Here is a 16699-nt window from a genome sequence, read left to right on the forward strand (position 1 = left end):
GTGTGTGTGTGTGAGAGAGAGAGAGAGAGGACCACTTCAGGTGTTACTCCTTTCTCAGGCAGCCTCAGCCACTGCTTTTGAGAGTTACTCTCTGGCCTGGAGCTCTCTCTCAGACTAGACTGGCTGACCAAAAACTCCTACGAATCTGTTTCCTCAGGGCCAGGATTACAAGTGCACACCACAGCATCTGCTGGTTTTGTGTGTGTGTGTGTGTGTGTGTGTGTGTGTGTGTGTGTGTTTAAAAATGGGTTCTGGGGATCTCAGGTTCTCACGCTTGTGAAGCAAACACTTTACCAACCAACCTGAAACATACCTCAAGAATTCACAGGCTAATGGTGTCAGGAGGAGGGCCTTTGTGGTTGGATGAGGTCTCTTAGTGGGGAGTGGTGGATTACTGTCTTTACAAGAGGAACTGAGAGGAGCTAACCAACAAACTCCTCCTTTCTTGTCAGAAGACACTCTGTGTCACGCTGTGGTGTAGTAACAGGCCCAGAAGCCGGCAACAGGCTTTTGGGATTCCCAGGCTCCGAAGTGTGAGAAACGAATTGGCTGGATTGGCTCGTGAGTCATGCAGGCTGATCTACAGCAGCAGCACAGAACAGGCCAGGGAGGGAGACGTCTCACTTCTTGGGTGCCTTCGGGCTTGTGTTGCTGTGAGAGACACCGTGACCATGGCAACTGTAAGAAAGAAAAGCATTTCACTGGGGCTTGATTACAGTTTCAGAGGCTTAGTTTGTCATCATAGCAGGGAGCATGGCAGCATGCGGGCAGACATGGTGCTGGAGAAGGAGCTGAGAGTTCCTCTGTAGGCAGCAGGAAGAGATCTCAAAGCCCACTCCCAGTGACCCACTTCCTCCAACAAGACCACACCTACCCCAACAAGATACACCTCCTAGTCCTTTTTCTATCTCTTCTCTTCTCTCTCTTTCTTTCTTTCTTTCTTTCTTTCTTTCTTCCTTCCTTCCTTTCTTTTTTTTTTTACAGGATTTTACTTTATTTTTCCTTTTTTTTCTTTATTTTACATTCCAACCACAGTTCTCCTCCTGCCTCCCTCTCCCCTCCCCCAGTTCTCCCCCTATCCACTCCTTCCAATGGATAAGGGCTCCCATGGGGAGTCAACAAATTCTGATGCATTTAGTTGGGGCTGGACTCAGCCCTTCCCCTCTGCATTAAGGCTGAGCAAGGTATCCCACCATAGGGAATGGGCTCCAACAAGCTGGCTGCTGCACCAGGGAGAGATCCTGGTCCTACTGTGAGGGGCCCCTCAGATAATCCAAGCTTCACCACTATCTCCCACAAATGGGGGGCCTAGTTTGGTCCCCTGGAGGTGCCACAGCTGTGGGTCTAGAGTTCATGAGTTTCCTCGAGCTTGGTTCAGCTGTCTCTGTAGATTTCTCTGTCATGATCTTGACCTCCCTCTCCTAGGCTGTCTAAGTTATGTTACTCCCTGATGACTAAGCATTCAAATATATGAGCCTCTGGGGGGCCAATCTTATTCAAGCGGCCACAGCCACACTAGAGAACACACAGAGAGGGATTGGGAGCTAGTCACACAATATCCTGGGAGCGGGTCAGTTTAGTTTACCTGGTACTGTCTTGAGTTTCCTTATTTTTCCTCCCCGGGATTAACAACTTTGAAGTAGACTGGTCCTGTGACAAGACAGGAGGATCTGCCTCCCCCCAGACATGTCATCCACCCAGATGTCACCAGGAAGATGGTAATGGCAAACAATGGGGCCACACCGTGTAACTGTGACCACGCTGTCTGCTGTGAAAAGAGGAAGTAGAAGCGGTGGGCTAAGAAAGGATTGGATACTCAAGAACACCTAGAATGTTCCCGAGGAGAAGTGCTTCTCAGGCTACAGTGAAGAGAGACACCCCCCCCCCCACGACTGTACAGGGAGCCACGGACACTCACCTTGCTCAGCTCTGTCCCTTTAGGGGACTTCCAGGTGAACAGTGCGTGTCTTTTGACAAAACATAGACATCAGAGCCTGGTGTGCTCCCTCAGCTCACTCACCTGGCCAGGGCAGGCGCCTGGGGTCATGTTTCCACCATCCTCCTGACCCAGAAACTGCCCGGCCCTTAGAGCCAGCTCACATTGCTTCATGAACTTGGCTCTTTTGTTGGAAACTAAATGACGTTTTTACTGACTCCTGAAGCCTGCGTGGCTTAACAGGGGACATCTTTTGTCAATAGCTTGCCACGTGTCAGGTATATGCTTGGCAGTTCATCTGTTTTCTCTTGAAACCTTACAATAACCCCTTTAAGTGAGTGTCAGGCCTCACTCTCAGAAATGTAAAAATGAGGCTCAGGACTTATTACTCAACGATTAATAGATGATGGGCCTGCGTCTTGATCTTGGGCCACGGGACTCTGCTATGCCCTAACTTTCTGCTGCATCACAGTCAGCAGAGATAAGGGGGAGCTGCCTCTGGGCCCAGCTCTGCACAGAAGGCATTGACCTTGGCGGTGGTTCCCCTTGAGGAAGGACTATCTACTATACATGGCTGCACACAGAAGAGTAAAATCTATGTTCATGTTCCCAGGAAAATTTGCCTGCTACAGGTCAAAATATTACAAAGCTGAATGTAAGGCTGAATAACACCTCAGTGTGAGTGAGAAGAAGGGGGAGGGATGAGGAAGAGGAAGAGAAGGAGGAGATGAAGAAGTTGACGTCTTCTCGTAATCTTAAAGATAATAAGAAAGGTATCTGCTATTTTCCATCTGTTCCCCAGCTTTTTATTCCTTAGCTCCCCTTTCTTATTCCACGCATGACTCATTTGTATAACCCATAGATATCTGATCAGCATAGAACACGGCATGGTCACGTCTGTCCTGGAACCGAGTTTCCAGTAGGGAGGCAGACGATAAATAAGCAAGGGCATAGATGCTTATTTATCGTCTGCACACACCTCGGCTGCTCTTGGGTACGAGGAAAAGGAAAGCAGGAAAAAGGAGGCGGAGGGCTGGGGTGCTGTGCAGTACAGGGACCTCAGGAAGAGGATTCCTCCATGGAGGCATAGCCGCTGACCCAAGAAGGCAGAGAGGGAGCCAGCCAAGAGGATGTGGCTAAGGAAACCCCTGACAGCGGGGACAGAAGCAGCCAAAGACTGGAATGGGAAGGGCATAGTGTGTGTGGGGGGCACGAAGAAGGCCATCGAGATGAGTGGGGTGCGTGAGGGAGAGTGTTGCAATGGAGGTGTCGTGAGGGCAGGGCTCCTCTCTCAGATGAAAACCCACTGAGCTAGCTCAGTGGACAGTGGTGGAAGAACCACCCATGGCACCATGGTGGCTGTTAGAGGCAGGCATGGAGGGGCTGGGGGGAATTAGTGGACAACGGCTTGGGCCAGGATGAGCAGTGAAGAGCAGGAGAGGTGGCTAGATTCTAGACGTATTATAGAGGCAGGACCGCTAGAATCTGTTGACGGTTGGATATGAGCATTAGGTGTTGAACTGTGTACTCACAAATGCATGTTTGAGGTCCTAACAGTCCCCCAGAATATAACTTTAGTGAAGACTGTCTTTAAAGAGAAAATTAGGGTTAATGAAGCCAGGTGTGGTGGCATGCAACTGTGATCCCAACATTTGGGAGGTAGAGGCAGAAGATCCAAGAGTTTGAGGTGTCCTCTGCAATGGGGGAGACCAGCCTAGGCTACTTGAGATTCAGTACAAGATTTAAAAAAAATATACTTTAAAGTGTGGGAGAAAGGAAGTCTGAACCAGGCAGGAGGGCACAGGCCAGGTATTTTGAATCTAATCCAAACTTCTTAGTGACCCAAAAGAAGCAGTTATGACCCCCGCACACAGAGAGACCCAGAGAAGGAGAGAGGAGAGAAGGAGAAGTCTTATTGGAGAAGAAAGAATTATAAATAATTAATAAAATAAATTTTAGCTATAGCTTATATGTATGTATGTATCTATCTAGATAGAGATGATATAAATATAATGTGCTTTTCCCAGAAAAGCTTACTTATTTAACAGTTTTATAATAAGTACAATTTTCAGAGTTTACCATGAAGTCAGTCATTTGCTTCTCAAAACAGCTCTAGGAGGTAGCCATTATTATAATCATTCCCATTTTATAGATGAAGCAACTGAGGCATGGAGACAAAGTAATCTGCTCCAGAGTGCTGAGATTAAAGGCATGCACCACCGCCACCTGGGGAGAAAAGATCATTTTAAAAAATAAATTAATTAATTTTAAAAAGAGAAGAAACTTAAGAAAAAAAATATAGAAAAAAGTAAAAAAAAAGTTTACTTCGGATTCTTTTTTTTTTTTTTGACTTAAAAATTTCTACCTCCTCCCATTTCCCTTCCCCTCCACCATCCCCCTCCCCTTTCTTCTCCAGTCCAAAGAGCAGTCAGGGTTCCCTGCCCTGTGGGAAGTCCAAGGTCCTCCCCCCTCCATCCAGGTCTAGGAAGGTGAGCATCCAAACAGACTAGGCTCCCACAAAGCCAGTACATGCAGTAGAATCAAAACCCAGAGCCATTGTCCTTGGTTTCTCATTCAGCCCTCATTGTCCGACACGTTCAGAAAGTCCGGTTTGATCATATGCTCCATCAGTCCCAGTCCATCTTGCTTTGGTGAGCTCCCATTAGATCAGCCCCACCGTCTCAGTGGGTGGATGCACCCCTCACGGTCCTGACTTACTTGCTCATGTTCTCCCTCCTTCTGCTCCTCATTTGGACCTTGGGAGCTCATTCCAGTGCTCCAGTGTGGGTCTCTGTCTCTAACTTCATCCGTCGCCAGATGAAGGTTCTATGGTGATATGTAAGATATTCATCAGTATGGCTATAGGATAGGGTCATTTCAGGCTCCCTCTCCTCAGCTGCCCAAGGATCTAGCTGGGGACATTTCCATGGACATCTGGAGACACCTCTAGAGTCAAGCCTCTTGCCAACCATGAAATGGCTCCCTTAATTAAGATATGTGCTTCCCTGCTCCCATATCCACCCTGCCTCCATCCCAACTGCCCCATTATCCCAAGCTCTCCCCATCCCCCCTTCTCACTTTTTTCTCCCCCCCCACCCCACCCCCACCCCCAAGTTTTCAATTTTTGCCTGGCAATCTTGTCCACTTCCAATAGCCAGGAGGATAACACATCCAAAAATTATACATTATGCTCAAGTAGGCTTCATTCCAGAGAGGCAGGGCTGGTTTACTTCGTATTCTTTAGCAGCCTGGCCTCAAGGAAACAATTAATTGACTAATTAATTGACCAATTGACTAATTGGCCCACCAAAAAAACAATTAATTGACTAATTAGTTAAGTGTTGGCTTAATTGGCACATTGTTAGCATTAAGAGGTAACCATCAGCTTTCTTCATCATTATTATTAGTAGTAGTATTAATTCTAAGGGACCCACTGAATGAGCAGAGTGGAGCATGAGTAACCAGAATCAGCTACTAGGGCAGCTGGTACCCAGTGTTCCCTGAGCATCAGTTCCCAGAGCCTTCTCAGAGGACTGTGGGGAGTAAAAAAAAAAAACAGGAGGTCAGGCAGAAAGATTGTTAGCCCGCAAGCAAAATATCACTTCCTTGCATCCAAAGTCATACTGTCAAAAACCAGGGCAGGCACGTTCATGTTGTGAGCATAATAATTCATGTAGGTGGCCTGGATCCCATCACTGGCCAGTAGGTGCTAGAAGCAAGCCCACGTGCATCTTGGGACCTTGGCTTCCCCGTAGGATAATTCAGGGTTAAACAAAACTCTGAAAGCACCCACAGCCTTGGACACCGGAGAGCAGTGGTTTGTTGAAGGAAGCGTGGTCCCAGGGCCTATGACTTGTGTCACTGGATTACTGAGACTGGGCTGAGGGGGAGGTAATGTCTTCTCAAAGAATAGAGGAGGGTGGACAATTAGAAACCCTCTCAGCTGGCGGCTTGGGTGTCTGTTCCATATGGGAGGTGTATTCCTGAACAGGGATGGGGTGACTCATCAGCTACCTGTAACCTGATCGAATAGAGCTATCTCATTTCCTTGCTTTGACCCTAGGCAGCCAAATTGTCTTAATTTGGTTTCCAATGCAGCTTCCTTAGACAAGAGAACAGCCATGAACTCCCAGACTATAGATGCAATTGGAAACTGGTGTGTGTGTGTGTGTGTGTGTGTGTGTGTGTGTGTGTATACAAAATCAGTTACATGAAAAGTGAATGAAATTATATAAAATAGCGTTTTAATGAAACCTTTTTGTTGAAAAGTGTGGTGATAGCATGTGGTTAGAAGCTAGTCTCGTGGGATCTTGTTAGCCTTTGAACCCTTTGTTGTAAGCGCTGGCAAAGCCTGGTTGACTCGGTAAATTGAGACATTCTGAATCTGCGAAGCTGAGGTGTAAATCATTAGCGCGTCCTCGATGCTGTCCTGGCTACATAGCTGGGGACTGGTAGCTTTGGGGACAGGGCTTGTTTTCCTCGTCAGTTTGCTCAGGAACACTCTAGGAATGACCAGGAAACTTGTCCAGACTTGGGGGCCAGTAAAAGTTCGAGTTAGTCACTACAGCCAGGTGTCTGACTCCAGCTCGAATTCGAAACGGTGCAGCTCTTCTGGGGTCAGGTGTCGTCTCCCATTCAGCAGACCGTCACAAGTATACTCTTACCCATTTTCTCCCTACGGTCTGTGCCCAGTGGGACAGTGGGAGAAGTGGCCAGAAACAGGGAGGGAAGAAACCCAAACATCTACTTGTTCTAGAGACCAGGCAGCCGCGTCTCCTTCCCCTTCAGGTGCTGCTAGAAGGGCAGGGGTGGCCTCTGGATGTCAGCTCTGTGTCTGTAGTCACTCAGCCTCCCTTAGACTCTGCATTCAAACTGAATCCACTGTGGGCAGGTGTAGCAAGCCCCCATGTTGCTAACATGGGGTCTCTAGGCGTCAAGTGTGCCCTTGGTTCCTGCTTCTACCTTTTCTTCTTTGGTCTGGATGGAGGGTACTTATGCACTAAGAGGGTGCTGTGCCCCAAGAGCAGCACTGCCTAAACCCCACCCCACCCCCAGCTCCTGCCATCACAGTTACCAGAGCTGCAGTCTCAGCTTACATGGTGGGAGGGGGCAGGAGCCGGGGCAGGCAGTCTCCATCTCCTTCTGTGGCAGTGAGGGCGCTTTGTGCCCTTCCTAGATGGAAGTGGAGGTCCTTGTTATCTAACTGGGGTGTTCTAGAGGGTGGAAAAAGATGAACCGGCCCCATTCCTACCTCTCCTTTTGCTGGATGTATTTCGCTGCTTCTGGACTCAGAGGTGAGAGTCTAGTACCATGCTCCCCATGGGCTCCTCTAGAGCCTTTTCTTTGGTAGGAGATAGGGTAGGGTTGGAAAGACAGGAGAGCAGATGTGTGTACACGGGTATGTCCATACCCCTGTCTGACTCACGATGATCAGAGTAGGCAGGACCAGCTAGAGAAAGAACTCATCCACCCGCTCCGAAGTCGTCCCTAGCTGATGTGGAGCCCTCCCCCCCATTGCAAGCCCAGTGATGTTCTTGTTTTGAAATGCTGACCCAGGTCCTTTCTTTGAGCAGCTGGAGAAGCAGCAGATGGAAAATATGCTCAGAAACTGTTTAATGACCTTTTTGAAGATTACTCCAATGCCCTGCGTCCAGTAGAAGATACGGACACGGTTCTGAATGTCACCCTGCAGATCACGCTTTCTCAGATCAAGGACATGGTGAGCGGCTTGGGAGGGTGACACCTTGGGAGGAGCACTGTTGCTTCTAAAGGGGATGTCTTAAGGGGACATGGGCAGCTCTGGGTACAGCTTGCAGGAGGAGAGAGAGCCAGGAAAAGGAAGCTTTCTACTAAATGAATCCTTTCACCGAATGCTTTCGAATGTCACTAACGCTGCTGTCCCCTACAGTTCTGGCCAGGAGCACTGGCAGTCTAGAGCAATCAAAAGAAACAGTGTTGCATGTGGTATGATTCTATTCATGAAGTGTTCAACATAGGTCTGTCCATTCAGAGAGAAAACAGTGTTGGTTGCCAGGGACTGGTGGAGAGACCAACAATTGCTTAATGGCTATGTTGTTTCTCTTAGGTGTGATGAAAATGTCCCTGGGTTAGATAATTGAGATGATTATACAGTATGGTAAATTACCGGGAGCCACTGACAATTATAAAATGGCTAAAATGGAGCTTTTTAATATCTTATTTTAACTACTTGTATATGGGTGCCTGTGTGTTCTCTTGTGTATATTATTGCAGTGACTGCAGAGGCCAGAAGACGGCATTAGATCCCCTGGTGCTAGATTTATAGGCAGTTGGGAGCTTCCTAGCATGGGTTCTGGGCACTGAACTTAGGTCCCCTGTACACACAATGAACTCCAGTCTCCTAACATAGTACTTAGATGTTATGTGGAGTTAATCACAATTATAAAAAAGGTGGTGTTTTAAGATGACATGGCTGATTTCCTGCATATAAATATTTAATTACACACTGTTATGAGATTTGAATGATGTTTTCTTTTGCACACGGTAGATATTTCCCAACTCCTGGCTCAAATGTATTGGTAGTTGATCCATTTTCAAGAGAAAATTGAGTGGTTGATTCATAGAAAGATATAAAGTCTTAAATACCTGTCTTTTTTACCTTCTGCACACCCATCAAGGAGGCATTAGGTGTAGTCTTGGTAATCCATCAACCAGATAGAATTTTGAAAGGTCTCATTTGTGGGTGGAAAGAGATGGGCTTCCTTGAGATTCCTGCTATCAAGAATAAGTGTCCCGCAGCTGAAAATCTATACTGGATAAAGTGACATCTGGCTTCATTGCTTAGGATGAGAGAAATCAGATTCTGACGGCCTATCTGTGGATCCGCCAAACATGGCATGACGCATACCTCACATGGGATCGAGACCAGTATGATGGGCTAGACTCCATCAGGATCCCCAGCGACCTTGTGTGGAGACCCGACATTGTCTTGTACAACAAGTAAGCACACCTCGGACCAGATGATTCCCTGCCATGAACCTACAGATTTAGTAGAAACTTCAACATGACATCAAGGGGACATTTAAATTACACATGGAATATGAATCTGTGTTCCTAGTCCAACTCTCAGATGATAAGGGTATCAGCTCCGGAAAGCCTAGAGTTGGAAGGAGACTATCAAATTCTATATTCCCCCTTTCAGGTCAAAATCGGAGGTCGTGTTAGTTTCCTAAGAAACAAGCTCTAAGCACAGACTCTGGGGACTTGAAGAAGAGACACTTGTCAGCTCACGCTTTTGGAGCCGGAGAAAAAAGTATTAGTGGGTTCTCTCCCTACAGGAGCCTATTCCGTGCCTCTGCCCCAGCTTCTAGCGTTTGCTGTTCTCTTGAGGTGTAGAAGCAGCACTTTGATCTTTGCCTTCATCTTCACAGGTTGGGGCAGGGAGGCATCTCCCTCTGTGTGCCCCATGCCTGAATCCCCTCTCTTGGACACCCTGTTCCAGCCTGATCTGCATCTTAACTCACGGCATCTGGGCACCTGCCGTAACCATTCCTCCTCCCCTCTCCTTCTTCTCTTCCTCTTACTAGGTTTGTATGTTGATGGTCCTTTGTTTTTAAAGACAGGATCTTTCTGTTTTGCTCGAGCTATCCTGGATCTGGCAATCCTTCTGCCTCAACCTCCCAAGTTTACCACCATTCCAACTGAGCTCTGTTCTTCCATAAGCTCACATTCTGAGGTGCTGGAAAGCTAGGACTTGAAAGTAAGAATTTCTGGAGAAACAATTTAACCTGCTCATGGTCCAAAGATTATGTGGCAGAAATGCTACCAAGATTCAACAGGATGGGCCACCTAGAATTGTCCAGTGGGTTTCAGACTATAGAGTCAGGGGAGGATGGAATCTTGGGACTGTTTTGAATCTTTTTTTCTCAGCGCAAGAGTCTGCACACATAGGTATGGTTCATGTTTCTCAGACTGTAAAGTATACTTGAAATCACCTACAGTTCCTGATAAAAACCCAGACTTGAATTCGGTAGCTGCAGAGTGGACCTGTTGTCCATTCCTCATTTTAAGGGAGCAGGAAAACGTTTCACATGACTTCCAAACCAGCTAACATTTAAGAACTGAGACTTTATCACCCTGCTCTACCCTCTCCTCCTTCTCCCTCATTCCCTACCCTCTTTCCATGGTGAGCCACGGATCCATCACAGCTTTCATCCACAAAGTAAGATCTGAGAATTCGTTGATATAAATGATCTTTCAGTGTTTTCTGGAGGTTCTACCAGTTCTCCTCGAGGAACAAGCAGACCAACAGGGCTCTCCCTACCCTCTTGGCTCTACTGGGCGCCGCAGTTCACAGCTTTGTTGAAATTCTTCTTTGCACACATACACAGTCGCCAAGTTAAACCTGCGCCAGCGACTCTGTACTGGAGAAGCAAGCTATGGGCTCACGAGCTCATACCAACAGTACCTCTGCCTTATAGTGACAGTGGAGGAAGACCAATTCCCTAAAGAAAGTAGAGTTCTCATACCTAGAAGCAGTAGGGGCCGATGTTGACAGAGTAAGAGAAAATACCCTGGGGAATAGTGAACATCTGTAATATTACAGATGAGTGACTTTTTCTTCTGTGTTTCCAAATGAACACACTCACCTCTGAGGACAGATCTTAGCCCTGACAGACTGCCTTCTTTTCTGGATGTTTAGATCATGGGCAGCAATGACGTGGGATGGAAGGAACCTAGCAGAGATGCTTTACGGAAGATGGTAAGGGAAGTGGTCCAGATCGGTTGCAGGAGGTGGAGGAGAAGGTGCCTTGGAAGTGACTCCAAACTCACATGCTAGAGGGATAGAGAAAGGGGGCCCACTGCCAAAGATGCTGAAGTCATAGACATGGGGTGATGAACTGTTCAGAGGTAAGTTGGTAAGGCTCCTTAACAAGCACCTGTCATTGTCCCCTTCTGCTCTCCAGGGCTGACGATGAGTCTTCAGAACCCGTGAACACCAATGTGGTCCTGCGGTACGACGGCCTCATCACCTGGGATTCACCAGCCATCACCAAAAGCTCCTGCGTGGTCGATGTCACCTACTTCCCCTTCGACAGCCAGCAGTGTAACCTGACCTTTGGTTCCTGGACCTACAACGGCAACCAGGTGGACATATTCAATGCCCTGGACAGCGGTGACCTCTCTGACTTCATTGAGGACGTGGAATGGGAGGTCCACGGCATGCCTGCTGTGAAGAACGTCATCTCCTATGGCTGCTGCTCAGAGCCGTACCCAGATGTGACCTTCACCCTGCTCCTGAAGAGGAGGTCCTCCTTCTACATCGTCAACCTCCTCATCCCCTGTGTCCTCATATCATTCCTCGCTCCCTTGAGCTTTTATCTCCCAGCAGCCTCGGGGGAGAAGGTCTCCCTGGGAGTGACCATCCTCTTGGCTATGACTGTGTTTCAGCTAATGGTGGCAGAGATCATGCCAGCCTCAGAAAACGTGCCTCTGATAGGTGAGTGTATATGTTTAGCTTTGTAGTGGCTGGGAAGGTGTGCGTGCTTCAAATCGAAGCAGTTAGTCGAATGTTTCCACAAAGTCCACTCAGCGCCTGCAGATGGCATCTTTGCCTATAGGTATGGCTGTTGGCATCAAATGGTTCTTGTGATCTCCGGGTTTACAAGAGAACAATTGTTTATTTTATGGTTATCTAACTTTGGATTTTGAGACAGAGTTTTATAGTATAGCCCAGGCTGGCCTCAAACTTGTTGTTTACCCAGGAAGGAACTGAATCTTTTGATCCTCACTCCCTCCACCTCCTGAGTGTTGGGACTGCAGATCTGTTCCACCAAACCCAGTTTACTCAGTACCTTGGTGCAAGGATCAAATCCGGGGCTTCATACATGCTGTTCACAGTTCTAGGTCTTTCTTCTCCAAAGGAGGCTGGACAGGAAGATGAGCCGGAGACTCAAGTCAGACATCCACCCTGCATAACAGAGACCACCCCCCTTACACACTTATTAGAACAGAGGTTCTAATAAGGGTTTGCTTTGTCAATCTTTTTAAATATTAAATGTTTTATTTTTAAAATCTAAAAAAAAATGTGTTAGCAACATTGGCCAGGATTTGGGAATCTGGTCATCCTGAAGCAGAATACATTTTCTTAAGTTTTGGCTATGACAGCCTTTGATAGCTGAGCTTCTCTCTGGTCTGCAGAACACGTTGTCAACAGTCTGCAGTAATGTAACCTGCAGCCAAGGGTTGAAGTGGAGGCCGAGGCTGCCATGCCTGCTTCTTCATCTACTTTGTTCTGAGACCCCTCCACCACCTCCTGCCACTGCCCCCAAGGAGACCCCTCCAATCTAACACCTTAACTGGCTGCTATAATAGATGCTTACTGGAACCCATAGGAAACCTCATTTCAGTTTCTTAAGATAAGACACAGGAGAAGTACAGGACTCAGGGACATAGAGAACACTAGTCACTGGGTGCTGTGTGACCCTTTGTTCACTACAGAATCCACTTATCCAACATTCAGACAGTGATGTATATCAGTTTCCATGGAAACATCTTCCCTTTTTATTTTTGTTTTTTGGGGAACAAGGTCTCATATGGCTCAGGCTGACTTGGAATTGGTTCTGTAGCCAAGGTTGTCCTTGAATTTCTGATTCTTCTGCCTCCACCTCCCAAGTGCTGGGATTACAGATGGTGCTGCCACACCTGGATACCTTTTTTGTTTTATGTCTCTTTGAGAAAACACAGACACACACAGACACACACAGAGACAGACACATACAAACAGATACATACACAGGCACACACAGACACAGATACACACAAGACACAGACACACACACAGATACACAAAACACAGATACACACAGACATAGACACACAGAGATATACACAAACACAGATACACAGAGACATAGACACACACAGACACACACAGAGCCATACATAGATACACACAAGACACAGGAGACACGCACAGGCACAAGACACACACACAATTTTTCCCCTAAAATAAACACAGGTTTTCTTCTCTACTAGTAAAGGAAAGGTATAGGTATCTGGTACCTTAATTACTTCTCTGAAGACAGAAATAGGTGTCATGGTGACAGACACCTGTCACCGGCACTCAGGGGGGTAGAAGAGAGACTGGGAGCTCAAGGCCTGCCTTAACTGCACAATGCAACAGTGACACGTGCCCCTGGCAATGCTGAAGCATGCATGAGCTGCACGTTTCATGGTCTGAGTTGACGAGGATGACTGACCAGGTCTCTTCCTCAAGGAAGAGATTCCAACAAGATTGAATTTGGTTCGCTGGATTCGGGCTCCAGAGTGTTAACCAATACACCACGGGAGCTGGTGCCAACTACGCAATACCCTTACTCAAAAGAACCCAAAACCAAGCCATAAATGATAACTCTGTCTGCAGTGAGATCACTGGCAGGTCCCTCTCTTCCTTAGCGGTGACATTCAATCCCAATTGACACATTTCTAAAGAGGCATTTGGAGGGCATTAATAGTTTCTATGGTAATGTGGGACTTGTCTTTCTAGAAGGTGTATACACAGATCTTGAGAACATTTGTTAAAAATGCCAGCATTTTATTTGTAGCACCTGTGAAATGGGCTCGCTGCCTTTGGTTGTCATTGTTATGGGGGACAGCATCCCGCCATGCAACCAGGCTGGCCTTGCACTTGGATTTTCATCTCTCAGCTTCCCGAGTGCTGGCAGCCACACTGCCTAGCTTTGAACTCCCAATCTCTCCCTCCCTGGCTCTGTCTCTCCTCCACCTCACCCTGTGCTTGCAGATTGAACTCAGGACCTTGTGCGTGTTGGGCAAGAGCTACAGTCCCAGCCTTTTTGCCCTCACAGTACACACATGTTTACACTTTCTGTATGACAGTGGCATTTCGTGCATGTTCCTGGCCCGTGCTCCCTTTATAGTTAATCTGACGTTTTTAATAAATAATAAGTGGATGGTAAACATTATTATGAATGCCGTTCTGGGATGGACAGCTGTGCTGAGCTATCCTAGCCTTAGAACAAGACTGGGTTTGCTTCAGGTCAGGCTGGACCGAGATCAAGGCCGCTGCTGCCTCAGAACACACCAGCACGAATTAATCATAGCGAGTCAAGACTGTAAATTCTGAGCCTGATTTAGCGTTTAGAATAGGAGGTCACAAGGAGCCATTTCTGACTTGTGGCAAGAACTGCCTCAAGGCCAGGCTATGGCTAACCACAATGAACCTGGAACTCCACGACACTAAAACATGCCTGCCTGTCCCAGCAACTCCCCACCGCACAGAAGCTGCCCCTGGCCGGCATCTGTGCAGCTTCTCCGGCTGGCCAGCTGCAGCTGCAGATCCGTATCATCTAACAAGCTCTACTCTGCCTTCTGTCGTTAGCAAACTCATTCGCGGCTCCTTTGTCACAGGCCTGCCAGTGTTGTCCGAGACAAGGCTTTATCAAGCCTCCTGTCAGCATTTATAAGATGACTGTGTGAGTTTTCTCTTTTACCCATTAACACAGTGAATTACACCAATAGGCTTCCCCGTATCGAATTTTGGATTCCTCAACCAGAACCTCTTTATCATGATTATTTCAAGACACTCTGGGGAGCGGGGATATGTGTCAATGGAGGAGCACTTGTCTAATACACAGAAAGCCCTAAATTCAATCCTAAATACTGAAAAATAAATAATTAAAAAGACATCACGGCCTGGCGGTGGTGGCGCACGCCTTTAATCCCAGCACTAGGTTGATCATGAGCTTCGAATTCTCAAGCCTCCACCTCCTAAGTGCTGGGGATCATGGGCATGCATCATCTGACCTAGATTATCATGGGCCTGCATCACCCTGCCTGGATTATCATGGGCCTGCATCACCCAGGCTAGATTAACACGGGTATGCATCGCCCTGCCTGGATTATCATGGGCAGGCATCACCCTGCCTGGATCCATGAGGAGCTCATTCATGTTAGGCAAGTGCCCTACCAATCAAGCTATACCCTCATCGCCGTGGTGTCTTTTATTATTATTATTATTATTATTATTATTATTATTATTTGGATTTTCGAGACAGGGTTTCTCTGTAGCTTTTGGTTCCTGTCCTGGAACTAGCTCTTGTAGACCAGGCTGGCCTCGAACTCACAGAGACCCGCCTGCCTCTGCCCACCAATGCTGGGATTATAGGCACAAAGAGCCTTAGGCGCCTTTTTACATGGATGCTGTGGACTCAAATCAGGTCCTCATGCTTGTAGAGCAGGTTATCTTCCCCTCTGAGTCATCACCCACCCTTCGGCTCTAACTGCTAGTTTGTTTGTTTCTGCTCTTCATGAATCTGTGCACTTCCCGTGCCTTTCCTTCATCTCCCCCTTCCTGAACATATAAATGCCTTATGGAATCAGATCTCATCTAAAGTCAGTGGCACAGCGTCCCCTTTCTTAGACAATCTTAATTGTGTCTCATAACAATGAGGCCTGGAGGTGTTCTAAGAACAGGTCAAAGGCTACACTTGCTGGTTTGCTGAGATTGACTGTGTTTTCACATCCTGGTAAACATCTGTAAACCTTTTAAATTAGAGTCAAGGATGGTACTGAATACTTTACAAGGACATTTATGCTCTACCTCACCATATTGTAAGTTGGACGCTATTATTACACGTGTTTTATAGAGCAGGAAGCTGGAGTTCATCACAGTTTCATGTTTAGGTCTGAGTTTAGTGGGTGACAACGCTGGACTTCAGATTCAGAAGGCACCACTAGCGTGGACCAACTTCTTAGGAAAGGTGTCTGTTTCTTTTTCAATCAGAATGGAGAGAGTATGAAAATAAACTTAGCCAATGCCACTGTCATTCCAGGTAAATACTACATTGCCACCATGGCCCTGATCACGGCATCCACGGCCCTTACCATCATGGTGATGAACATCCACTTCTGCGGGGCTGAGGCCCGGCCAGTGCCACGTTGGGCCAAGGTGGTCATCCTGAAATACATGTCCAGGATCTTGTTTGTCTACGATGTGGGTGAGAGCTGCCTTGGCCCCCACCACAGCCAGGAGGCGGAACCACTCACGAAGGTTTACAGCACACTCCCAGGGGCCAACCTGAAAACATCCAGAAACAAAGACCTTTCCAGAAAGAAGGAAATGAACCAACTCTTAAAGAACGACCTGGGGTGCCAGGGCGGGAGCCCCCAGAATACTGACGGATCCTGTGCACGTTATGAAGTGCTGACTAGAAACATTGAGTACATTGCCAAGTGCCTCCGAGACCACAAAGCCACCAACTCCAAGGGCAGCGAGTGGAAGAAAGTCGCCAAAGTCATAGACCGGTTTTTCATGTGGATTTTTTTTGTTATGGTGTTTGTCATGACCATTTTGATCATAGCAAGGGCAGATTAGGAGAAAAGACAAGGAGTGGGCTGATTGGCATTGGATATTTGGGGGGAAAAAATCAATAAAACGCCCCTGTGACCTGTTCCAATGTTTGAGTCCAGTTGCTGTTCACATACAACTTAGGAGATATGTTGTGTGTGCTTTTATTTTTGTTTTGTTTGTTTGTTTGTTTTTTGAGACAGGGTTTCTCTGTGGTTTTGGAGCCTGTCCTGGAACTAGCTCTTGTAGACCAGGCTGGTCTCGAACTCACAGAGATCCGCCTGCCTCTGCCTCCTGAGTGCTGGGATTAAAGGCGTGCGCCGGCTGTGCTTTTATTTTTAACTTCAATCAACAACATAGCTTTGTGTCAGGTTAAATCAGGCAGGAGATCTAAACTGTCAAGGGGAAAGGGATGA

The 16699-nt window shown here is 47.2% G+C and overlaps 1 protein-coding gene across 1 annotated transcript; it reads left to right on the forward strand.

Moving 5' to 3' along the window:
- The first annotated feature begins 7166 nt into the window (after window positions 1-7166).
- Window positions 7167-16392, forward strand: Chrna9 (cholinergic receptor nicotinic alpha 9 subunit). Its single transcript, XM_050149885.1, has 5 exons — window positions 7167-7230; window positions 7510-7655; window positions 8760-8914; window positions 10882-11414; window positions 15769-16392. Exons 1-5 carry the CDS (start codon window positions 7167-7169, stop codon window positions 16308-16310), a joined length of 1440 nt encoding a protein of 479 aa, XP_050005842.1. The 3' UTR covers window positions 16311-16392.
- Window positions 16393-16699: the final 307 nt, after the last annotated feature.

The sequence above is a fragment of the Alexandromys fortis genome, unplaced genomic scaffold, assembly GCF_014885135.2.
Source record: "Alexandromys fortis isolate MF-2015 unplaced genomic scaffold, M_Fortis_MF-2015_v1.1 scaffold_0, whole genome shotgun sequence".
NCBI classification, from domain to species: domain Eukaryota; kingdom Metazoa; phylum Chordata; class Mammalia; order Rodentia; family Cricetidae; genus Alexandromys; species Alexandromys fortis.

Coding starts and splice junctions, on each gene's coding strand:
- Chrna9 (XM_050149885.1), top strand. CDS start 7,167: ATGAACCGGCCCCATTCCTACCTCTCCTTTTGCTGGATGTATTTCGCT. Junction 7,656..8,759: donor TTTCTCAGATCAAGGACATG/GTGAGCGGCTTG, acceptor TTCATTGCTTAG/GATGAGAGAAATCAGATTCT. Junction 11,415..15,768: donor AGAAAACGTGCCTCTGATAG/GTGAGTGTATAT, acceptor CTGTCATTCCAG/GTAAATACTACATTGCCACC.